Source organism: Kickxella alabastrina, assembly GCF_025024165.1.
Source record: "Kickxella alabastrina strain RSA 675 chromosome Unknown BX661scaffold_2, whole genome shotgun sequence".
In the NCBI taxonomy this organism is placed as follows: domain Eukaryota; kingdom Fungi; phylum Kickxellomycota; class Kickxellomycetes; order Kickxellales; family Kickxellaceae; genus Kickxella; species Kickxella alabastrina.
In genome coordinates this window covers 300,695-323,663 of record NW_026251473.1, presented here as the reverse complement: position 1 = coordinate 323,663, position 22,969 = coordinate 300,695, and the positions used below count along the sequence as shown (strand labels likewise).

General features: G+C 51.1%; 9 protein-coding genes across 9 annotated transcripts; 2 read left to right on the top strand and 7 right to left on the bottom strand.

Moving 5' to 3' along the window:
• Positions 1-4: 4 nt before the first annotated feature.
• On the bottom strand, positions 5-4,177 carry BX661DRAFT_222208 (Nrap protein). The gene has a single exon (XM_051538848.1). It carries the CDS (start codon positions 3,947-3,949, stop codon positions 86-88), a length of 3,864 nt encoding a protein of 1,287 aa, XP_051394500.1. The 5' UTR covers positions 3,950-4,177; the 3' UTR covers positions 5-85.
• Positions 4,178-4,376: 199 nt separating this feature from the next.
• BX661DRAFT_192869 (WD40-repeat-containing domain protein) lies at positions 4,377-5,411 on the bottom strand (the record flags this gene model as incomplete). The annotated part of the gene is made up of 1 exon (XM_051537739.1): positions 4,377-5,411. One exon carries the CDS (start codon positions 5,409-5,411, stop codon positions 4,377-4,379), a length of 1,035 nt encoding a protein of 344 aa, XP_051394499.1.
• A 1,353-nt stretch (positions 5,412-6,764) lies between these two features.
• On the bottom strand, positions 6,765-8,045 carry BX661DRAFT_139679 (acyl-CoA dehydrogenase; the record flags this gene model as incomplete). The annotated part of the gene is made up of 1 exon (XM_051532805.1): positions 6,765-8,045. One exon carries the CDS (start codon positions 8,043-8,045, stop codon positions 6,765-6,767), a length of 1,281 nt encoding a protein of 426 aa, XP_051394498.1.
• Positions 8,046-8,777: 732 nt separating this feature from the next.
• Positions 8,778-10,653, bottom strand: BX661DRAFT_176648 (S-phase-specific ribosomal protein cyc07). The gene is made up of 3 exons (XM_051534399.1): positions 10,527-10,653; positions 10,351-10,389; positions 8,778-9,544 (listed from the first exon to the last, which is right to left on the bottom strand). Exons 1-3 carry the CDS (start codon positions 10,544-10,546, stop codon positions 8,836-8,838), a joined length of 768 nt encoding a protein of 255 aa, XP_051394497.1. The 5' UTR covers positions 10,547-10,653; the 3' UTR covers positions 8,778-8,835.
• Positions 10,654-12,583: 1,930 nt separating this feature from the next.
• Positions 12,584-13,309, top strand: BX661DRAFT_168503 (uncharacterized protein; the record flags this gene model as incomplete). The annotated part of the gene is made up of 1 exon (XM_051533439.1): positions 12,584-13,309. One exon carries the CDS (start codon positions 12,584-12,586, stop codon positions 13,307-13,309), a length of 726 nt encoding a protein of 241 aa, XP_051394496.1.
• Positions 13,310-14,366: 1,057 nt separating this feature from the next.
• Positions 14,367-15,158, bottom strand: BX661DRAFT_137566 (PhoD-like phosphatase-domain-containing protein; the record flags this gene model as incomplete). The annotated part of the gene is made up of 1 exon (XM_051532700.1): positions 14,367-15,158. A coding segment is annotated over one exon (792 nt), but the record flags the coding sequence as incomplete, so codon positions are not given.
• Positions 15,159-16,573: 1,415 nt separating this feature from the next.
• On the top strand, positions 16,574-18,125 carry BX661DRAFT_176642 (uncharacterized protein). The gene has a single exon (XM_051534398.1). It carries the CDS (start codon positions 16,746-16,748, stop codon positions 18,051-18,053), a length of 1,308 nt encoding a protein of 435 aa, XP_051394494.1. The 5' UTR covers positions 16,574-16,745; the 3' UTR covers positions 18,054-18,125.
• A 258-nt stretch (positions 18,126-18,383) lies between these two features.
• On the bottom strand, positions 18,384-18,686 carry BX661DRAFT_168500 (uncharacterized protein; the record flags this gene model as incomplete). The annotated part of the gene is made up of 1 exon (XM_051533438.1): positions 18,384-18,686. The coding sequence occupies one exon, from the start codon at positions 18,684-18,686 to the stop codon at positions 18,384-18,386; it is 303 nt and encodes a 100-aa protein (XP_051394493.1).
• A 1,996-nt stretch (positions 18,687-20,682) lies between these two features.
• BX661DRAFT_176641 (uncharacterized protein) lies at positions 20,683-22,803 on the bottom strand. The gene has a single exon (XM_051534397.1). It carries the CDS (start codon positions 22,750-22,752, stop codon positions 20,887-20,889), a length of 1,866 nt encoding a protein of 621 aa, XP_051394492.1. The 5' UTR covers positions 22,753-22,803; the 3' UTR covers positions 20,683-20,886.
• Positions 22,804-22,969: the final 166 nt, after the last annotated feature.

Below are 22,969 nucleotides of genomic sequence, written 5' to 3'. Positions count from 1 at the left end.
AGGCTTGTAGAAAAGAGAAAATTTTTCGCCTGTATATTATTTTAAAAGAGAAAAAGACAAAAAAAAAATAATATATATATCTTTTTTAGATCACAGGGTCTCTCTGGATCACGACATCCTCGACCAAACCGTCGCCCAGGCGGATGATTTCCTCGATCACCGCCGGCATATTAAACCTGACAAGTGGCTTCTTGCTGCCCGCCGATGGGCCCATCTCCTCCTTGGGCACTGGAGCCATATTGGCATTCAGGTTGCAAGCAAAGGCAGCAGGCTTCGCAACCACCGCGGGGTTCCACAGCCCAGCAATAACACTGCCTCCATAAACGTCGTTGAAAAGCATCAGCGAGTCGCCGTAGACGGCGTGCAGGTCGTGGACGAACAGCGCAACGGGGTCGAAGCCAACCATCCCAGGCTGGCCAAACGGATTCGCGCGCGTCTTGAAGCTGTGCGCGCCACCGATCTGGCAGCTGGCAGCGGCGGTGGCGGGCAGGAGGTTCTTGAACACCTCCTTCTCGGCGGGCTTCTTCCCCGCAGCCACCAGCTCCTCCGCGTCCTCGGGCTGCGAAGCGCCGGTGGCAAAGGCAGACTTTGGCGGCTGCTCGTAGCGGCGGCTCACCGCGTCCAGGTCCAGCTTAATGATAAAGTCGTAGTCGGCCATCGGCGCAGTGAACATCTCCGACAGGCGGCCGTCGCAGCCGTCCTCGACACACAGGTCAATGCACGCCAGCGACGCGCGCGCCAGCACAGCCAGACGGCGCGTGGCGACCGCAGACACCGGCGGCCACCACTGCGCCTCGGGGTCGTCCTCGGTGGCCACGCGCAGGCCGCCCTTCAGCGCGCCGCGCGCGGCCGCGGCGTCGAACGCCAGCTGCAGCGGCTTGCGCGCCTCGCCGCCCATGCCATGCACATTGGCCCACACGCCCGTGACGGCCGGGTCGCTGCTCGCGCGCGCCGCGCCCTCGTCGTCGTCGCCCTCGTGCTCGGGCGCCGAAAAGTCGGCCACGCACAGGTCGTCCTTCCACCGCCACTCGGCCAGCACGCGCAGGCAGCGCGCAAGCCCCGCGCACGCCGACGCCGGCGCCGCCTCGGACGCCGAAAACACGTGGGCGACCAGGAGCTCGGCGACCTCCTCCGGCACGGCGCCCGGCGTGGCCAGCAGCATGTGGCTGGCCAGCCAGCGCTTGAGCAGCCGCATGGTCAGCGAAGCCGCCGGGTGGTGGCGCTGGCACAGGCCGAGAACCAGCCGGTGGTGGCGCGGCCGCCACACGCAGGCGAGCAGCCAGCGGCGGTGCGCGTCCTCGTAGGCGCTCGCCTGCGCGTGCAGCGCCGGCACCAGCCGCAGGTCGCGCGCGCGCCGCTCCAGCAGCGCGCCCTCGCGGTCGCACAGCACCCACAGGCGGAACGTCAGGCCGCTGGCGGCATGGCCGATGTCCACGAAGCAGTCGTCGGCGCGCGGCACCACGCCGTCGCGCGCCCCGCGGCCCAGCAGCCGGTCGCCGGCGGCCACGGCCGCGCCGGGGTGCGCGGCCGCGTAGCAGGCGCCCAGCCGCAGCAGGAACGCGGCCTTGACCTTGTGCAGCGCCACGAGGTCGTCGGGCCACCGCGTCGACCCGACAAACTCGACGGCCACCGGCAGCGGCGCGACAAACGCATCGTCGGCGCCGCCCCGCAGCGGCTTGGGCGGCGCCAGCGACGCGTAGCGCAGCGCGGGCGCCGCCGCGTGCAGCGCCAGCACGCGCAGCGGCAGCTGGTGCTCCAGCGCGGCCAGCTCGCGGTGCAGCTCGTCCAGCGCGGCCAGCGCCGGCTCGAAGGCCGCGCCGCCGGCGCCCTGCGTCTGCGCAAAGCCGTCGAGCCGCGGCGCCAGGCTGAGCGCGCGCGGCTGCGTGCCGGCAAACGGCAGCGCGGCGCGCGGCGGGTCGCGGTCGGCGGCCTCGCGGTCCTCGCGCGTCAGCACGTCGGCGGCGCCCGCGTGCGCGGCGAAGTGGCGGCGCACGAGGAACGCGGCCATGCGCGGCAGCACCAGCGCGCGCTGCTCGGGCGCCGCGTCGGCGCCGCCCCACACGGTGGCCAGGCGGATGGCGCCGTCGCGGAAGCGCCGCAGCTCGGCGCGCGCGCCCCACAGCGCGCGGAACCGCGCGGCCGCCGCCGCGTCGCCAGCCGGGCTCGGGCCCAGCCCCACCACGCGCTGCGCCGCGTCGCCGCGCGCCACCAGCCCGACGACGAACACGTGGCGCCGCTGCGCGCGCACCAGGTCGCCCAGCGCGCACGGCGCCGCGCGCACAACCACGGCGCGCGCCTGCGCGTCCAGCGCCGCGCCCAGCAGCGCCTCAATGCGCGCGCGCACGGCCGCCACCGGGCTGCCGTGGTCCAGCTCGGCCAGCCGCCGCGCGGCCGCCCCGCCGCGCGGCGCAAGGAACGGCGCCAGCGCGACGTCCAGCCGCAGCACGTGGTCGAAGCGCTGCACGGCCGGCGCCGGCGCCGCCAGGAAGATGCGCGCAAAGCGGTCGTCGGCGGCGTTGGCGTCCAGCGCGGCGGCGCGCGCGGCCAGCCGCAGCTCGGCCAGCTCGCCGTCGCCGACGCCGGCCAGCACGTTGGTCGTCGCCGTCGGGTCGGCCAGCACGGCGCCGCCGAACCCGGCCAGCGCGGCGCCGAACGCCACCGGCTGCGCCTCGAAGTCGCGCGCCGCCAGGAACTCGACGCAGGCCTTGAACAGCGCGTGCGCGCCCAGCCCGCTGCCCACCCGGCCCTGCCGCACCAGCCACGCGAGCACCAGGCTCAGCGCAAAGCCCGTGACGCGCGCCTGCGCGCCCAGCCCGACGCGCTGCCGCAGCCACACGCGCAGCAGCGCGGCGCCGCGCGCAAACGCCGGGCACATGCCGGCCGTCTCGTGCAGGAAGCGCATGTGCGCGACCATCAGCGCGTCGCCGGCCAGTGCGGCGTTGTACTGCGGCGTCGGCGGCGCGTCCTCGTCGGCCGCGCCGGCCGCGATGAAGCTGGGCCGCAGGCTGTTGCGCGCGCCGCCCAGCCGCGCCAACGCCAGCGTGTCTCCGGCGATGCACGGCAGCAGCCGCACGCTGCCGCCCACGCGCCGCGTGCGCGGCCGCAGCACCACGGCCGGCAGCCGCGCGTCGTCGCGCACGGCCTCGACGCCGATGTCGAACGCGTCGTTAAGCGCCGACCGCCGCAGCCCGGCCACCAGCATGGCCACGTAGAACGCGCGCTTGTAGAAGTAGCGGCAGTTGAGGTGGTCGCGGTCCTGGAACAGCGCCGCCGGCATTTGCGCCGCCACGTCGACGGTGATGCCGCTGCGCGTGCGCACGGCCATGCCCAGCGCGTAGCTGCCGACGACCGTGACGGCCGCGGGCGCGCTGAACGCCAGCTGCAGCGCCATTCCGGCCGGCGGCGCCGGGTCCGGGAACGGGATGCTGACGCCCAGCTTGCGCGCCAGGTTGCTGGCCGCGTCAACGTCCACTGCCGGCACCTCCTCCAGCGCAACGAGCACCTCGCGGATCTGCCGCAGCGCCGCATCCAGCCCGCGCGTCTCCTTGGTCCCGGCCACCACCAGCGCCTCGCCGAGCAGCTCGTCGGCCTGCAGCTTGAACAGGTTGGACTTGAACAGCAGCGCGGCCTCGTTCAGCGCCATAATCTCGCTGTTGGTCGCTGCCTTCCCGCCTCTGTGCTGCTTTCCTGCCGCTGCGTTGTCGTCGCCGTCGCCAGTGTTCTCGCCAGCCAGCTTTGTCTCGCCGTCGCCCATCTCGGTGTCGCTGCCAGAGCTGTCTGCGTCACAGTCTTCGCTGGCACTTAGGCTGTCCTCCATCTCCTCGCTGGCGCACGCTATCGGCTCGGCCTGCCTCCTCTTGGCCTGCTGTGCTCCATCTGCCTGTGCCTGTGCCTCTGCCTCTGCCTTTGCGCCCGCTGTGTTTTTGCGTTTAGCTCCTGCTGCTGCCATTTGTTGTATAATTTGTATTGAAGAGTGTCGATTCTAGACAGCTGGACAATAACTAGATAGTAAGCGTGGCCTGTACAAAGTGTCTTGGTGTGCAAAAAAAAGCAAAAAAAAAATATACGAACAACTGAAGACGTAAAAAAATAAAACCAACAAAAAAACTTGAAAAAAAAAGAAGCCGATTGATTGATCCGCCTCTACAATATTTTTGCTTTTTTTTTTTTTTTTTTTCTTCTCCATCGCTCAAAAAAAGTTGGCATCTGTGATCTAATCAACTAATCTCACGGCCATTGGTTGGCTTTGTCCCTCTTTCTTTCACCGCCTTTTCAAAAGTAAAATAAAAAATAAAGCGGTGTGGTGTTATTAAAAATATAATGAATGAATAAAGGAAGGCAAGAAAGATATATAATAAAAAAAGGCCCCTTGCAGCCTAGGCCCAGATCTTCAGCAGACTGTCCCATGACCCAGTCGCCAGCGCCATACCATCGCTCGACACCCCGAGGCAGCTCACTCTATTGTCATGGCTCGACAGCGTCGCCACCCTAGACCCCTTCAGCACATCCCACACATTGCAGTTAAAGTCATCATACCCAGCAAAAAGCAGCCTGCCAGAATGCGAAAAAGCCACAGATGTAATCCCGCACAAAATATTATCATGCGTGTACTGGTTGAGCTCCCTATCCGCACGCAAGTCAAACAACCGACACGACGCGTCATCCGACCCCGTTCCGAACGCGTCCCCATTGGGGAAAAACTGCACCGCATTGATGTCCGACTCATGCCCTACAAACGTCTGCACGCACCGCCCCGACCGGATATCCCACACCTTGGCCGTTGCGTCGCACGCCCCAGACACAAATATGTTCTTGTTGGGCGACAATGAAAGCGACATGACGTCGCCCGTGTGGTCGTTGAACTCCATAACCTTTACTCCAGCATCGATATCCCACAGCATGCAGGACATATCGCCCGAAGATGTCAAAATCTGCCTGTCTGAGATAAACCGGCAGCAGCTCAAATACCCCGTGTGCGCAGACAGCTCCCTCGCTACCTTCACCGACCCCTCCTTGGTCTTTAAATTATAGATAGAGCACAGGTTATCGAGCCCACCGCACGCCACATAGTTCCCCGAGGGCGCATACGCACACGTCATCACCCATGAGGACCTCAGCGGAATAGCATGCATCTTGTTGGTGCTGAACGCATCCCACACTATCAGCTTGCCATCCTGAGACGCTGACACAAGGTGCCGCTCGTCTTCGGCCCACTGCATCGCGTAGATTTTCGCCAGATGCCCTTTCAGTGTCCGACGCACTTTCATCGATATCTTTGGTAATGGCGCTACCTTTTCTGATGCCCGACGGAGTGTCGTGTCTGCGAGCTTCTCACGCGTCGACTTTATTTTGTCCTTTAGCTGCTCGGCCTCGCGCTTGGCCGCCTGTATTCTCTCGGGGAGGTCGCTCATTATGTTTATTATTATATGCGTTGAAAAAAAAAGAATGAAAATGAAAAAGGATAAAGGTAAAAAAAAAAAAATTGAACACACCCAAAAAAAGATGGAGGGGAGGAGAGGAGAGGATGTGAATAGTTCCTAAAAACAACAACAAAAAAAGAATAGAACGGAAAGAGTAAAAAAAATATGAATAAACGACAAGTGGGCGGGGAGAGAAAAAGAAGAGAGGAGAAAGTGTGCAGAAAAAAAGAAAAAGAAAAAGAAAACTGGAGGGGAAGAGCAAAAAAGAGGGAGAGGGGGAAGGGGAGAGAGGGGAAAATGACCAAAATTGCTGGACAAATATCTCATTTCTGTTTTTGAAACACAGCAATAGCAACAGCAACAGCATCCAGCATTGAGCATTCAGATTACAGCACACAGCACATAACACATAGTACATAGCAGCATGATGCATGCTTTTTTTGTCTTTTATTTTCTCTCTCCCCCCTCCAAATAAATTACCTTGCAAATAAAAGCCAACATATCGCCTCTATTTTTCTCTTTCTTTCTTTTTTCTCTTTCTCTTTCTCTCTCTCTCTCTCTCTCTCTCTTTTTCTTTTTCTTTGCCTTTATTTTGGTCAATAAGTGGAAGAGGAAGAGGATGATGATGAAAAAGGAGGGACAATGCAAATTTAATCGTTTTTAGAAGAAAAAAGACTGCATTTGTCTTTTATTTTCATTTTCTCACTTTCCACCGCCCCCCCTCTCCCCCCCAGTTCCCTTGTATTTGTTGGTCTATTTTTTCTCAATTTGCATACAACAAATGAAAAAAGCCACTGCATGCCTATAATACAAACCTCTGACTTTTTTTTATCTCTTCCCAAGCCTCACCAATACATGTATAATCAATTTCTGACAAATTCAACTATTGAATATCAGAACAGAACAGAATAATAAACATAAAATCATCGTGTGTAAACTTTTTTGAGTCTTTGCACCATTTTAAAAATGGGGTGTTTTTTATTATCATTTTCATGCAGGAAGATCATCCCGAAAGAAAGAAGAAAAAAAAGAAAAGAAAGAACATCTAAACACCCATTTACATTTATTTGCATTGCTTCGGCTTGAATAAACAAGGATAAGTAAAGGTGGTTTTCGACCGTAATAGGCAACTATGCCTTGCGCACGCAACGAGCGCATGGTCGTTTTTAAATTTGCTTCTTATTGCTTTGTTCCTGGGAATTTCCCTTTAAAACAATCGGCCAAACCGCGGTTTTCCAATAACACAGAATTATCGCTCCTTGACATGTGTTACCTCGTCCAGCAACCTGATAACTTTACATAAAGAGAATAAAAGACAATACATTGATATATAAATTTTGAATCTTAAAGCCTGGCTTTAATTCCTGCATTTCTGTTTCTTCTGGCGCTTGTCCTCTCGTTCTGCTCGGCAATCTCCAGCTGCGCAATCTGTCTGCTATGGACCTCATCAGGTCCATCGGCAATCCTCAGCGTCCTCATTCCAGCCCAAAACTCTGCCAACGGCGTATCCTGGCCCACCCCACCAGCACCAAACATCTGTATAGCGCGATCCAACACGTCCAAAACACATTTAGGAACAACAACCTTGGCCATTGCAATCTCCTTCTTAGCATTCTTAGCTCCAGCCTTGTCAATCATATCGGCCGCTCTCAACACCAGCATCCGGGCAGACTCCAGCCCCATGCGTGACTGGGCAATATTTTCAAGAACCACGCCGTGCTCGATCAATTTGCGACCAAAAGTTGACCGCTGCTGGACACGCTCAATCATCAATTCAAGCGCGCGCTCACCCATTCCCAGGGAGCGCATGCAGTGGTGGATGCGTCCGGGACCGAGTCTGCCCTGGATAACCTCGAAGCCGCGACCTTGTCCCAGGATAATGTTCTCCTTGGGCACCCAGACATTCTCAAAAACCACCTCGCAGTGACCATGCGGCGCGTCGTCGTAGCCAAAGACAGTGAGCGGGCGCACGACGCGCACGCCGGGCGCATTGGCAGGAACAATAACAATGCTCTGCTGGCTGTACTTGGACGCCTCCAGGTCACTCTTGCCCATGACCAGGAACACGGCACAGTTCGGGTGACCGGCGCCCGAAATCCACCACTTGCGCCCATTCACAACATACCCGTTACCACCATGGCCGCGACCAGGCACAATGCGAGTGCTAATATTCGTCGCATCAGAAGAAGCCACCTCGGGCTCGGTCATTGCAAACGCCGACCGGATCTTGCCATCCAAAAGTGGGTCCAGCCATTTGCGTTTCTGTTCCTCCGTGCCGTATTTAGCAAATACCTCCATATTGCCTGTATCCGGCGCACTGCAGTTGCAGGCCTCCGGGGCGAGCATCGGTGAGCGACCCATGATTTCGCACAGGATGGCGTACTCGTAGTTGCTTAGTCCGGCCCCCTCCTTGTACTCTTTGGTCAGGAAAAGGTTCCATAGTCCGAGTTCCCGTGCGCGCGATTTGAGCTTGCCCATTGTTGGCGGCACTGCCTTCCATCGGTCGGATCCCTGATTGAGCTCCTTTTGGTACTCGGATTCGGCCGGGATGCATTCGTTTTCGACAAAATCTGTTAAGCGACGCTGCAGCTCTTGGACTCTGGGTGATAATTGCACGACTGACATGGTTGGGGTGGGTGTTGTTTTGTGCTGCTTTGTATTTGCTAGAATATATGAAAGAATTGATAAAATATGTATAGGATAATTCCAAGTTGAAACAATGAGGCGAGCAGAGAAGAGCAGAGAAGAGGGATTGCGTTTGGCAAGACAGTCTCGTTGCACTGCAATTTACTTTTTTATAAAAGGCTAGTTTTCAAAATACAAAACCCCCTCGTCTGAAAAACAAAAAAACAAAATACACCCCGTTGAAAATCAATTTACAATAAAAAGCATGTGAGACAAAGCTTCTGTTGCTGATGCTGCTGTTGCTGCTGCAGTGCGTGCGTTTCATGGCAGTTCAGTTTTACATTATCTCTTTCTGCAAGAAGAAAAAAAAAAGAGGAGGCGCAAAACCGGGCGTCCGTGCAGCCCCGTTGCTTGTGAAAATGTCCAATAAGCACGTGGACAAACCGGGATTTCAAATCAATCATTTGTGCCCAAAGATGCTCCCAGCGAGGAGGGTGTTGTTTGGTATGTGTTTGATGTTTTCTAATTTTTCATTTAAGTCGTTCCAAAAATAATATTCAATTTCCATACAAAATGCTCCCAGCGAATTGAACGACAAATACACACACAAGACCATACCCAGGAACAGATCAATTCTGATCTAATCTTTTATGCTCCTTGCTGCCGTAAAAATAAAAAAAAACCCTTGGACCGCAGTCACCAACATCAAAAAAACAACTTTCAACATGGGATACTCCAAAAGACAGACAACGTTCGAATTAAAACGCGAAAATTGCTAAATATAAAAAATTTAGACCTCGGCCTGGATCTCGGGCTCCTTGAAGTCACCCTTGATCTTGCTACCGGTGTCCTCGAGGCTGCCGTGGCTCTCGTACAGCTTCTGGGTATCAACCTTGGGGAACTTGATAACCTTGCACTTGCTGATGAACACGTTCTGCAGGGGGTAGATGGTCTGGCAAGCCTTCTCAATCTCGCGGCCAATGGACTCGGGAATGAACTTCTGGATAAGCTCCTTCATGGTGCCGGCGGTGGCCTCGCGGGTCATGATCTCGAACATCTTCTTGCGGATGTCACGGATCTGGGAGGTCTGGGCGTAGGTGGTCTTCTTGACCTGGCTGGAACGACGCTTGGTAAAACCAACAGCGAACAGGCGGATGACGTAGCCGTCGGTGGTCTTGACGTCAACGTGGGCCTCAATGAGCGACTGCCACTTCTTGACGAGCGAGCGCAGCTTGTCGGTGGTAATGCTCATGCTGTGGAAGCTGGTCAGGCAGTTCTTGCCAACAACGTCATCGACGCGCAGCTTGAACTTGCGGTAGGACTGCTCCTCGTCCTTGTTGAGGTCACCGAGGGAGGCCTCGACAACGCGGCTCTTAAGGTAGTCAACAGCGTTCTTGGTACCCTGGCTGCGGTTAACAAGGGTCTTACCGATGACGCGGGTCTCGAAGATGGTAGGGGCACGGAGATCATACCACTCCTTACGGGAGTAGGGGTCAATGCTACAGTAAATAATGACAGAATGTCCAGCGTTGTTAGTAAACGGATAGCGTGGTTTACACTGCACTCACAAAGCGCAATATAAAATAAATAGCCGACACAACGCGGACACCCAGAGTGAATGGCTGGCTGGCTGAGTTGTAGCTACTGACGCTTGCCGTCGGGTCTGTAAAGTCAAATCTCCAGACAATTCAATTCGGCAGGATTCAAAATAGGTTCGGTGTTTAGCAACTGCTTAAAGACGAATAACAAAGTGTGCTCGTGAAAAGCAAGCACACTTATCAATCGATTCAGCAGAAGCACCCACGATATTAACGCCGAGATTCCAAGTTGAGTTGCAAATAGTAGCTGCGCAGCTGTCTCGGTCTGCCTGCAGTGTATTCTAAAGTCAAAGCGCATGGCAGCGGCAACAGCACCCAGCTTACTCTTTTACAAAGAAAAAAGTAAAAAAGCAGCCTGCCGCTTGGAATTGAACAACTTTCTACAAATGCAGTTGTTTCAATCCTCTACTAACTGACCGCAATTGGAATCTCTGGCGCACCTCTCGCTCAAGGGCCAAACATAATAGTACTGCCCACACCTCCCTTACAGAGCTATGCTGCCCTTCTGCTGTCTACTGCGTACGTATACCCAACCAACCGTGTCCACTAACTCCAAAAAGCGCATGCGCAAGCGTATATAGCCCCTCCATAACCCCTCACTAAAACTAGCCAATTTCAAATTCCAAATTCGAATCTCGCAAATGTCGAATTTCACTCTGCTGTTTGTGTCCGCCGCGCCATAATGGATACGTATAAACTGTACTTACATCTTCTTCTTAAGACCCTTCTTTCCCTTGGACAGACGCCTACAGAAACAAAAATAATGGATTCAAAATGTAACGTTGTTAGCTGTATGGATTCGTTCTGGTTTCAATTCTGCCGTGTTTCTGCTCAATGGATTCGCCCAGATATGTCGCCTAAATGTGCTCTGATGGATGCGTACTTATTCTTGCCAATGGCCATTTTGATGATAAATAGTTGAAAAATAAAACGATTTTTCAAGCAAGCGTGTAAAAGGAAGAAATCACTTCTCGCTCATGACACTCAGCATCCAATATGAGCAGGCTTTCTTGCTCTGGCAGCCAAATATCTTGCCATCAGCCAATTATTTGATTTGTTGCGTATAGCGAAATAACAGCATACGCGCTTAAAGCCTATGCATGCATGCTGTTGCTGCAAAACAACTGTTTGGGTTGGGCCACTTAAATTAGGCTGGGGGAAAGGTGCCAAATCACCAATGGCTAGAGGCACTGATTTTGTGATCGCCTACAGATCTGCCAATCAGCTTCACACAGGCACTCACACTTTTTGCTCACACTTTTCACTTGTGCTTTTGAGTAGATATCAGGTCTGATTTACGCGGCTGCTTGTGTGCGTGTGCATGCACTCTGTGGAAACAAAATGTTCAAGCACAGTATTCTGACTTAGAATTGCACGTCCGCTTCGCATCGAGGTGTTTATTTTTGAACTTGTGTTCATCTCGCCCACAAGCTGCAATTGTGATGACAAACGTATCTTTCAATTGCAGTACATGTGCACCAAGACAAAACACGCCCAGCGATGGGAACAAGTGAGCTATGCTGGTCTTTTTAAAAATAAAAAAGCGGCTGTGGAAACAAAGCCGGTGGTAGATGCACATTAATTGGGCGCCAAGCTTTATTCGAAACATATTATATTAGTTTAATCACCAACCAAAATGGCTTTTTAATGCTCTGAAACAATTGTCACAATCGGTCTGTTTGTTGCGCGTGCATCGTCACCCATTGAAATACACTGAATCAATCAATCGATTAACCATGCGTACCTATTTACATCAGAAAGCCACTCGCCGTCAGTGTGGGTTGTATTTTTGTAAGGCACTATGACTTTCTTTTTTAAGCTCGCTATTTTTTTGAGACCTTTGGATTTCGCTGCTCATTTCTGTTTTTGGTTATCTCTCTTTCGACAGTTCAGTCTCCTTTCAACTTATTTCACAAATCTACACTTGTGCTGATACTACTATCAAAAAGCCGGTCTTTTTAAAAAAAATTGCCCTTAACGTTTTGGCGAGCCACTGATACGCCAAGTTATAGGGCTGCCACCACTTTGTATTTCATCGCTGCCAAGTTTAGCTAATTTTTCTTTCTCTCTTTTAAAAACCGTGCCCAAAAAACATTTACCACTGGGTGCTCAGCTATTACACGCTCCTGTTTTAAGTGCACGTTAAACTGGTTTTTCGGTTGTGTTCCGTAAAAGCTTGTCCCTGTTTTTTTGCGTTTTGAGTAAACTCTGCTAAGGCTGGGTGAACGCGACACAGAAAGGCGGAAAATAAGATATTATCAGAAATCAGGCAGCTTTCTTTTCAAGCTTCCCTCCTTTCTACATTCGGCTCTTTCTGTCTTTTTGCAATTACAAAGTGTCGATAATTCTTATTGCGACTACCCTTCCCTTCTTTCCCTTCTCTTTTCTTCCTTTTTCTACTCTTCCTCACACCATCCTCGCATTGCTCAGATTTTTGTTTGGATTTTTCATTAGGATTTTTATTTTAATTTTGGCCAAAAAACATATATATTGACACTTCTTCTCATCTTCAAGTACATTATTTTACTATCATTTTATTTTTAAATTATCATCGTCTCACATTGTTACTTTTTCCTTATACTTGTTCCGATTATTTTATCCTTGGTTGCTATTGCTACTTCTCGCGCCGGAATTTTACTTCCACTTCTTATTACCCTCATTGTCTTGTTCCATCGGATCCACCCTATCCGGAACAAGCTTGTCACATACTTTTCTTATTTTTCTTTCTCACTCGCTTTTTTATTTTATTATCATCAAAACAGTCTGGCACCAATTCTTTGAGCTACACTTTCCCTTTTACTTTCTCCTTCACATAATTTTACACGGCACGCATCTTTAAGCCTTTACTATTGCGTCTACGCCCCATCGCTTCTACACATATTAACACAAACACACCCCCCACCTATGACGTTTAAACTACAGCGGGTTATTAGCAACCCGATGTTTGTTGGCACACTGGGGCTCATGCTTGCCGGCATTTTAGCCAGTATTGTGTGCGCAGTCATGAAGACAGAGTACATTGTGGCCACGACATGGTTCATGATTGTGTACCTACTGCTGCTCGCACTCAGCCTGGTCTGGGCTGTCGCGGACTCCGCGCTCAACAGGTACCGACTGGCATTGCTGACCATGATTGGTGTCGGCCTATCTCTCAACATCGGACATATCGGATACTACATCAACGCGAGCGTCGGCACCTTACAGGCAATGTCGGCCAGCCTGATATTTGTCGAGATTCCGCTTTTCTTCTGGGTGCTTCTCCTCGGCAGCGGGCCCGGAACATACTTGGCCGATGTGTGCGACATAGAGAAGAAGGGCGTCAACGGTCTCCCGATGGCCGACGTTTCAATGTCGCATGGAAATTACAGGCATACAGTCAACTCGTCGACGGGCGCTGGCAACCGCAGCACCATCGCCGACTACTACACTTCTGAACTTAGCCAGTCAGCCATCTCAAGCAAGCGGCCAGACTCGTCAGCTGTGGTGTACAAAGCGCGGGCGCTGTACCCCTACGACGCCAACCCTGACGACCCCAACGAGGTCTCCATCGCCAAAGAGGAGATTATGCTTGTCATTGACGATAGCGGCAAGTGGTGGCAGGTCAAGAAGGAGGATGGAACTGTGGGTATTGCACCCAGCAACTACCTCGCGCGTATCACAAATTGAAGAACTCGGAGCCCGTTTTAGACTGGATGTATCCTCCCTCCTCACAAGCATACACATTGCCATAACAGCCTACGGTCGGTGTGTGCGCGTGTGAGCGCAGGATATGTAAAGCGGCTGGCTGCACCCCTCTCCTCACAAGCACACATCGCCATAATAGCCTACGGTTGATGTGTGCGCGTGAATCCAGGAAATACACAACAGCTGGCTACATCATTTCTCCTCACAAATACACATCGCCATAACAGCCTACGGTCGGTGTGTGCATGCGTGAGTGCAGAAAATGTAAAACAGCCAGCTACACCCTTCCTCCTCACGCACGCACACATCGCCATAACAGCCTACGGTCGATGCGTGCGCGCGTAAGCCCAGGAAATGTAAAGCATATTTTAACCCTTGTCCATTCAACATTTTTTCCCACATATTTACTAAAATTTCAATTCAATTTTCTTTCCAAATTTTTCCTCAAAAAATCAAGCATTAGCCTGGTGCTAACAACTTCGTTTTTTCATTGATGTTGTCGACTGTGAAGCGCGTGCATGCCTGCCGCTTTGTGCATATGCAAGCGCATAGTGATGGAGATCGCCCAGCCTAAATCCGTTTATTTGTTTACATTTTTGTATCGTGGAATATTATAAAAATATTGGATTTTCGTTGCATACATCCACTCCGCATGTCGCTCCCAATAAAAACATGATTCTAGAAAATCTGAAATATGCGAGCATCGAACTTTAATGGACCCAGAACTGTTTACCAGTTTGGTACTGAATTGAGGCGCATGGATCTATAAAAAGGTAGGTCACGCACTGTAATATGTGGCTGCTGACAAATATCGCAAAATAAAAAATGGGCCTTATCAATTCCAAGCGACTCCACTAGCTCTGTAGACCCAAGCCGGCTTGAGACCCTTGTGCACGTCCGTGGTGTACAGGCTGTACGTGACGCGAGGGATAAACGGGTCGCTTTCAGTGTCGACATCCAGGATGCCATACTTGACGTGGCCCGGTCTCCGATAGTGCAAGGTTTTCTCGCCATCAATATTCCGCTTGAAATTACCTACAAGCGGAAACGTGAATTGGCTGATGGGTGACGTGGAAAACTCAATGTTCCCTGAGGGAAGTTCAACGGCAGCCATTTCATGTCGGTCGCCCGAGAGGAAAAATAGGTTGGGTACATCCTTTGTGAGCGCCAAAATTTCTGCACGTTCGGTCGGATACCCGCGCCAGGTGTCCTGGCTAGCATCCGTGCTGGACCATCCCGAGGTCAGAGGTACAGACGAAACGACAAACTTGACGGCAGCCGTGTGGTTGACCTCATTGAGCCATTGGAAGAAATGGTGCTTCTGATCGTGGCCCAGCATCGTCGCGCTGCCGTCGCTGTCACTGCCATCTTCCCATTGCGTGCGGTAGCGCCGGGTGTCCCAGGCATAGAAGGCAATATTGCCGTATGTGAAGTTGTAGTACGAGTGGGCGGGGAGCTCTGGCGGCGGATTCGGCAGACCGTTGTATTCGTTGTATGCAATCATTGCATTACCCATGGGCATGTCGTCCTGGTTATGCCAGTTATTCTTGATTTCGTGGTCGTCGTAAACGTGGAGCATGGGCACCTTTCGCAACAGTTGGCGCGACGATTGTGCCATATACACCTGCCGGTAGAGCCGGCGATAATCTTCAGCACTAGTTCCAAAGTACATTGGCAGATCAGCGTAGATGAAGTCACCCATGAACATGATAATGTCCAGATCGTCGCTGTGATCCAACATACTGGCAAATCCAAACACGTCTGGCGAGCTCGTAAGGGTGTATGGAAAATTGGGCTTGATGCACGACCCTGTTCCAAAACGCAGTCGGGTTGGGGAGTGCGGAGGGGGTGCAGTTTTGAATTCGACGGATCCCAGCAGAACAGACTCTGCGTGGAGCGTGGGCTGGCGGCTGTGCAATTCGACTAGGTACTTTGTCGACGGGCGCAGATTAATCAGTGCGGTCGTCGTGGTAAAGTCTGTGGCATTGGTCGGCGGATCAAACTCCCCGGCGCTCTCCCAGGGCGTGTTTGTCATAAATTCTTGGCTATCAGGCTCGGTGATTTGCACGCCCTCGCCAATTCTCTGGTTGAAACCGAGCACCTTGAAGCGAAGCTCGAGTTTCCCTTGCTCGGGGTACCGGATGTGCAGTCTGGCCGAGTCATGGGAGACGTATCCCGGACGGAATATGGTTAGATCATCTCCTGGAACTAGTAATGGACGATACACAAAGTCAAGGACCATAGCGAAAAGAGCAAGCTCTAACAACAGCATGACGATCTTGGCCCACGACAGCCGGTGAATGTCGGCTTTGCTTTTGATAGCGTTATCCAAAAACTCGACATTTTTGTTTGCATGCTTTCTAGGAGACGACGCGTTGACGCTGGCATCAACCGGTGGATCGCGCTGCTGGTTGCGCCGTGTGATTTGACCACTGGCCGTGGTGTCCTTGTTGCGAGCCGAGCTCTCGGCGATACGCGGGTCTGCAAAATCATTTTTCTGATCTGTTGCCACAAGTGAAGGCTGAATGATGCACGGGTGCCGCTGACGTAGTGCTCTGGCGGCAGATACCACGTACCATCTGGAAACTATGTCGCGCAGCGTAAAAAAAAGTGATACAAGAAAGACCACCAAATCGACGTGAAACATAAACTGGACCGGAACTACCCACAAAAGAAAAGACCCAAATAGCAGGTGCAAAGCGCCTGCAGCGTAGCCGATGTCCATTGTCCTTGTAGATAGAAAATAGACAAGTGTAATATAATTGTATTTTAGGTTAGCGTTAATAGAGAATAAATAAAAAAAACTTTGCAATGTTCAGAAAGAGTTGAATGGGCACTGTCAATGGCTTATGAAGCTGCAAACAAAAAACACAATACGGGTGCTGTAAGCCGTCAGATTTTTAAGGAATAATGGATAAAAAAAACTTTTGGCATGAAGGCTGGGCTTTGGCAGGCTATTTTATGCACCCTCATCTTATCATTCCCCCTCACCTGCCCAGTCAAACCCCAACTACACGCACAGGCGCATCGCTGTTGAAAACCAGGGTCAACACCCTGATCTCTCTGTCACTTACCCGAGTAACAATAACATTTAGTGATGACGACGACTAGACCACCTGTGATGTCACAATGACGATGGAAACAACAAACCAACAGCCAAGATTTTTTATTATCGGGGATCAAGATGGGTGCACAAAAAATTACCGCTCGCGGATCAATCGACCCGCACTACTCCACTACTCCACTCTTCGCACAAGTAAAAATAAACAAAAAATTGTTAAACAAATACCATTTTTCATTACAACTCGTGCTTTTATTTTCTAATTATTCTTCACTCTTATTTTTCGCGTTCGCGCTCGCATTTGGAAATTAAACCACTCACGCATTCACCGATTTATATACATAAATTTCGCCAGCCATGGTTGTGCTTCGAAAACAGCGCGGCACATTCTGGGGCTCTATTCGTGAAGCGCCGCGCGACTGGCTGATGCACTTGGCAGAGGACTACGAGCTGATGGACTGGAACAAAATTTCTGAGGCCACGAGCTGGCCAATTGCACTAGCGCTCAACGGCATCTTTGTTCTTGTCAGCACGGCACGGCGCCTAAGCTCCCAGAGTGGCGACATGGATGACATTATTTCGACCGACCGCAACTACCGGCGGCAAAAGGTGCCTGCCAATGTGGGCACTGGGAGCACCTGGGCGGGGTTCTTGGTATTTGTCCAACTGTTTTTTTTTACGCTGAGTATGGCCAATGCGTGGCAGTTCTTTTACACGCGGCGCACGTATCAGATGCGAATGAAGGAGGAAGACACCAGCCTGTTGACTTCAAACTGCCGCAGGGTGGCGGTTGGCACACGGCGACCGCAGTGGGCAAAGACAATGTGGGGCTGGGGACCCTGGATGCTGTGGAAGTGGATAGCTCGCGTCGATGACCGTGTCCAGGGCGAAATCTGGGAGCTCTCAATGTGGACGCCGTCTATTTTTTCGCGAAACCTATTCTGCTGGTATTCGCCCGTGCAGCTCTTAATTCTGGCGTTCATGAATGGGTCCAATTGGTTCTACATCTTGCCCCTGGCCGCGGCGGTTGCTGGCCAGTGCACGTTTTTGGTCGTTTCGTACACGACAATGGTTAAGGACAAGCAGATTCTGTTCAGCGAGGTGTACAATGAGTACAATCAAAAATTTGTTCATCCGCGGGTGTTTGCACCCAGGAGGGATGTTTCGACCAGCACCATGGAAGATTGGGCGATGGCCAGGAGGTATGGCGAGTATCTCACTGGGATGCCAATGGGGCGTTCTCAAAGGGTCTCCGGCAACCGGAGGAGCGCAATGTCAGCATCAGCAGACGAGTACGACTCGTTTGGATACAATCCCGACGTCACTCCATACGAAAGGCCGCCTCACCGGCGGTCTATCAAGTCAGCGCGGTCGACGCGGTCGACCAGAGACAGCGGGACTTCGACCATCCCCGAGCCTTATACTGGCCAGGGTGTTTCTTCTGTCTCCAGAAGACATCGCGGAACCGCGGGAAGTTCAAATGAGTCGATTGGATACCCTCATTCTGATGACTCATACAGCATACAGCGGCATCAGCATCAGCAAGAGCAGCAGCAATTAAACCGGAACATTACTCCTGGAGGCACGTTCAGAATCAGAGACCGCACAGAGAGACGAAGGCAGCAACTAAAACAGGCACAGAGCTCGAAGACCTTATATCATTGAGGCTATTTTTTACTTGTAATTTCCAAAAAATAACATTGGAAATAGAAACGTATTGTGCTGTGCTATAGTTTTACTAAAAGTCCAATGGATAAAAATGAAAAATGAGGTGTGTTGATGGCAGGGTTATACAGAGACTGGGTGAAGATTGGAGGGCAAATAATGGTACTGCTGCAATCTTTCATGGGATAGGCGTGCAATCATTCTAGAATACATTACAAGAAAAGAATAAGGCCGCAAGTATCCTGCAAATCGACATCCTTCCCACAGATTGCATAGCAACCTGGCAGGTGTTTAGAAACTAGTGGCAATAGACCACTATGGCTGACAATATTAATCAGTTCGCTGCTTCTTTTGAAGAGAAGAACCATGGGAAGATGGATTCTTGCGCACACGCTTGGTCTTGGACTTTGACTTGAGCGTTGCTGTAGACTCGGCTTCAGCCGGCCCTGACGATGCTTTTTTGCGCGAGAAACAGGGAGGATGCTCACTTATAAGCAGGGGATTATGAATGATGCGGAAGTTCAACACCACAGCCATGTCACGATTATTCCACTTCTGTCTGCTTGGTGGAACTTTTTCGCCATCCTTGATCTTGGTCTTGTCAGCCCTAAAGGTTTGCAAGCAATTTTCCATTGTGCACTGGAGCAAGCCATGTCATAAAATTTGGCGAGGTTTTTCTGCTGTCGGAATTATATTTATGCCTGTTGCGGCTACCTGCCCCTGCTGCTGCAGACCATTCTGCCGCTTTTGCTGCTGCTGCGCGGCCAACTCGTCGCGTATACTCTGTCTGATTTTCCGTTTGATCTTGCCGCGCAACTAACTGCTCAGCCTGATAATGTGCTTGAAATTATCGGCGGGCTAGATATGGATGTACTACTCCCGATTTCGCTCAGCCAGCTCATCCCGCAGCTGCTGTGACATAATCAGCAGTGGCGTTGGTTGTGACTGCGACAGAGTTGGATGAATATAATTACATCGTTAAACGTCACGTTTAGTCCACAGTCAAAGCACCAGTCAGAGACAAACACTAACTATTTTCTTGTATCTTTAAAAATCTGGACTTAGCGCAGCAGTAGGGTGATGACCTCAGACTTCAGACCGGTGGCACTTGCCACCGTGGCTCTGGAGCTTAAGGGTTATTACCAGTGACTATCTTAAATCTCGCCCACCTCTGGTATTTTAACTTTGTTGTTAGGGGCAGGGTGAGTGGACGAGAAAAGAGCAGCTGCAAGGCAGTACTGGACCAGCCATTCACATTACTGGGGCGAGATAATCTTTAAATAACTCGTCCAGGCTCATAGGTGCATAATTGGTCCTCACAAGGGGTGTTGTTTGGTACGCGTTCGGTGTTTTCTAATTTTTCCTACTAAATTCATTCCAAAATAATATTTAATTCATTTATTCAAAAATTGGACTTTCTAGTTTTTAGGCTAAAAACCTGGGAAAATCGATTTTTAAAAATTCCCCGCTTAAAAATCCGAACTTTCACTATAAATGTCTAGAAATTCCAAATTCCAAAATCCATTTACACCAGAATATTGCATATTTGGATATGATTCCACAGCTCGGTGGCACTGTCGCATACTTGTCCGCACATTGAGCAGGTCCCGTCGGCACTGCTAGTCTCGGATTGTGTCTGAGTTTGGTTGAGCATTCGTGGGATAATAATATTTACGTCTCTACTGTAAAAAATAGGGAAAATATAATGTATGTATGCGTATTTTTAAAAAAAGGTAGTGAGTGGAGAGGTCCAGATAAAGAAGAAAGTCGAAGAGGTGATGTCAGGATGGTCCGTGCGCTCATATTTATACTTCTGTCGCCGCCATGTTTATCCCCGTGCCAAAATAAGCAAAAAATTTAAAAAAATTGCCGTATTTGCGAAATTAAAAACCGGCTCGTGGAGATTGAAGATGATGATTAAATGAGAAACCAAGGTGCTAAAGCCGTGTTGTTATTTAATTCACGAAATCAGAACAGCAAACAAAAAATGAAATATTATCCCAAAGGGCCATACTCAGTCATGCATTTGTTTGTTGGACAATTGAAAGCACTGGCATTTCGCTGTCCTTTTCGCTTTTGCCTTTGCCTTTGCTATTGTGCCCTATGAAATCAAATATTGAATATGTGGTGCAGCGAGAGCAAAGTTAAATGTAGCTTAAGAAAAACAAAATTGGCGAGAAAGCGGAGCGTCACAAAATGGTCCTTACTTGGCAATTTACCGCCTTCCATAGAGCATCCGGGTATGAATAGCGTGGTTTTGCCTGTTCGTCTGTCTGTCTTCTATTTGTCTGCTTGCCAATTTATATTTTAATTTTGCGCAGGTGTCTAATATTCGCGCACAACATCAAAAGTAGAGTGGATGTGCGCTATCTCTCTATTGCTGGCGACATTGAGCAAACAGCGAGATGTAGTGTGGCAGAGGTTCCTCGCGTATTGTTTGTTATTTTTGTGCATACAAAGTTCAGGGAGCGCAAGACGGACAATACTGTTTGTAATGGTCAGTGCTTTTCTTATTCACCATATCGCGCAGTATGCATGCATACATGCGAACACAAACCATGTATGTTGGTCATTTTAAATTGTAAATATTTTTAGTTATTGTGGTATCATAATTTTATCGAAAAAAACTGTTTTTGATCAGCAGCGATGAGGTGCCTGAGAAGTAACCAATATTAAATTTATTTGCACATGGTTTGGGTAATAGGGCAATTGGTAATGCGTAAAAGTAGGATTGTATGGTGACAAGGCAATAACCGGGACGCCAGATTTACAACCATATCTCGGTATCATATTGTTCGGCCATTTATTGCAAAACAACAAAAAGAAAAATAAATCAGCATTTGTTCAGGTCGACCAGATACAGCGAGCTGCTGCACAGAACGACTAGCGTTTTGCCAGTATTTTGTATGCCCAGGAGCTCAGAGTCGCCAAAGTCCACAATATTCTGGACTGCATTGGTGGCGTTTTCACTTTTAGCCTGGTGGTAGATATAGACTCGGCGCCGGGTCTCAGCCAGCACGGCCACAGACATGTTAGCATCAACAAACATAAATCGCTTCTCACGCTTGCTACCTTGAATGTACGATAGCGCGGCAAACGTCCCTATGTGCTGGGCTTCTACAGATGCTCTTGCCTCGTCGGGTTTAAAGGCAAACACTACACCGTCGACATCAAATTTAAGGCATACCGGGGGCAGCGCGCATCCTTGACCAGCATTTCGACTGCTCGCTGGGGCGCGTGGAAACGACGGGCAAAGCCAGTCAGGTGATTCGGCAGCACTGCTTGCATCTGCCTGCCCTGTGGTCCAATTCCGAACCGAAAAAACAACTGACGAATCCTCGCCCTCAAGGTCATCATCATCCTGGTCCATTGCACCAGCCGCCGACTGGATGGGTAGCCCGCCACCAAGCTTGCGCATATCGATGTTTTCCGATGTGTACTTTTCCAGCCGCTCGCGAATCACAGCAAACTCGCTAGAGTCCATGGTCTCCAAAACGCCGTCGTCCGTGCTAAACACCGTCGTCCACCGCACGCCCTTGCGTGCCTTCTGCAAATACAGCGTCAGCAGCCGCCCGTTTTCAAGCGTCCACACCGACTCGTCAGCCATGATATGGCTATGGAATGCTGTGTTGTTGAATGAATACTTGGTCTCGCAATCAGGCGCGTTATTAAACTCGAGAGTAAGCGAGACTCGCGTCAGTGAGCATGCTATCTGATCAGCGCTAATGCTCGACGGCAGCTGGATGCATACTGTCACATCGCTGTCTGTTTGTGTCCAGTAGTACGGCTCTGGAACTCCAGCAACAGCCATAGTATCTTGTGGTGGCGCTTCGGTGCCATCCAGCGCAACCCCATCCCTGACGCCCAGGACAAAGTGATCGCTACCGAGATACTCGCAGTACACGGGGATCGCATGACTGTGCAGTGAGTGAACGTCGAGAGCAAACAGCTGCGGGATTGCATCTCCATCGTCATCCAAGCTGCCTACAAGTGTTCGAAGATCCACTTTGACGGCTCTGATGCAGAATACAGGCTGCAGTATTTTTGTAGATGTTGTCGTGGCTGGCGGCCCCTTGCGCCTAATATCGCGGTCTATGCGGTAACAAAAATGTAGGTGAATCGCAGGCTGGTTAGATTCGCCCACCAAAGCGGCTCCCAGAATGTAATTCATGTTCCTCCGGTCAGCACTATCTGACGGCCCGGCAACTACTGATCCGAATCCAATTTCAAAGGCGCCCAAAGCAGCCCAGAGTCCATTTTGCCGCTGAAGCACATATGCGCTAGACAAACCATCAAATATAAGTATGGTTTCCTCGTCCAAGGAGTAGGCTCCCGGATAACCGTCGAGAGCATATTGGCTCTTCTTTTGTGGAATGTCAAAGATAGCTAATGTGCGTACGCTCTGACCGCTGATGTCCACAAGGTTGACCCTGTTCTCCGAGTCTATGTATATAAACGAACCGTCCGTTGGTCCGACAAACAAATGGTTGTAGTGGATGCGAGAGTGCATCTCATCAAATGATAAGTGCGCGCCTGTTGCAAGCTTGCGCGGGTCTGCGTCGGCTGAGGCCAACGGATATGACTGAACCGCAGCACCCTTGTCGCTGTCGTCGCTATCCACGAGCCACAGTTTGTACCCATCAAAGTGCGGGTTCAGCAGCGAGGTATTAGGTTTGAGATTGAGCAATGAGTATTCCATGATGTAGAAAGTTGTTAAAAGAAGGTTGTGAAAATATAAATAAGACAAAAGGCGCAGCAGAAACAAAGTCAAGCATCTGCTTCTTTCTCAACACTCGACAAAGTAACAGATCCAAAAACTCGAATTTTTGTCACCCGAACCCCAGTCGCTGATCGAGGATCACCGATATTAGGGATTAAATTCAAAATGTTTAAACCAAAAAAAGTGTGCAGTCAAC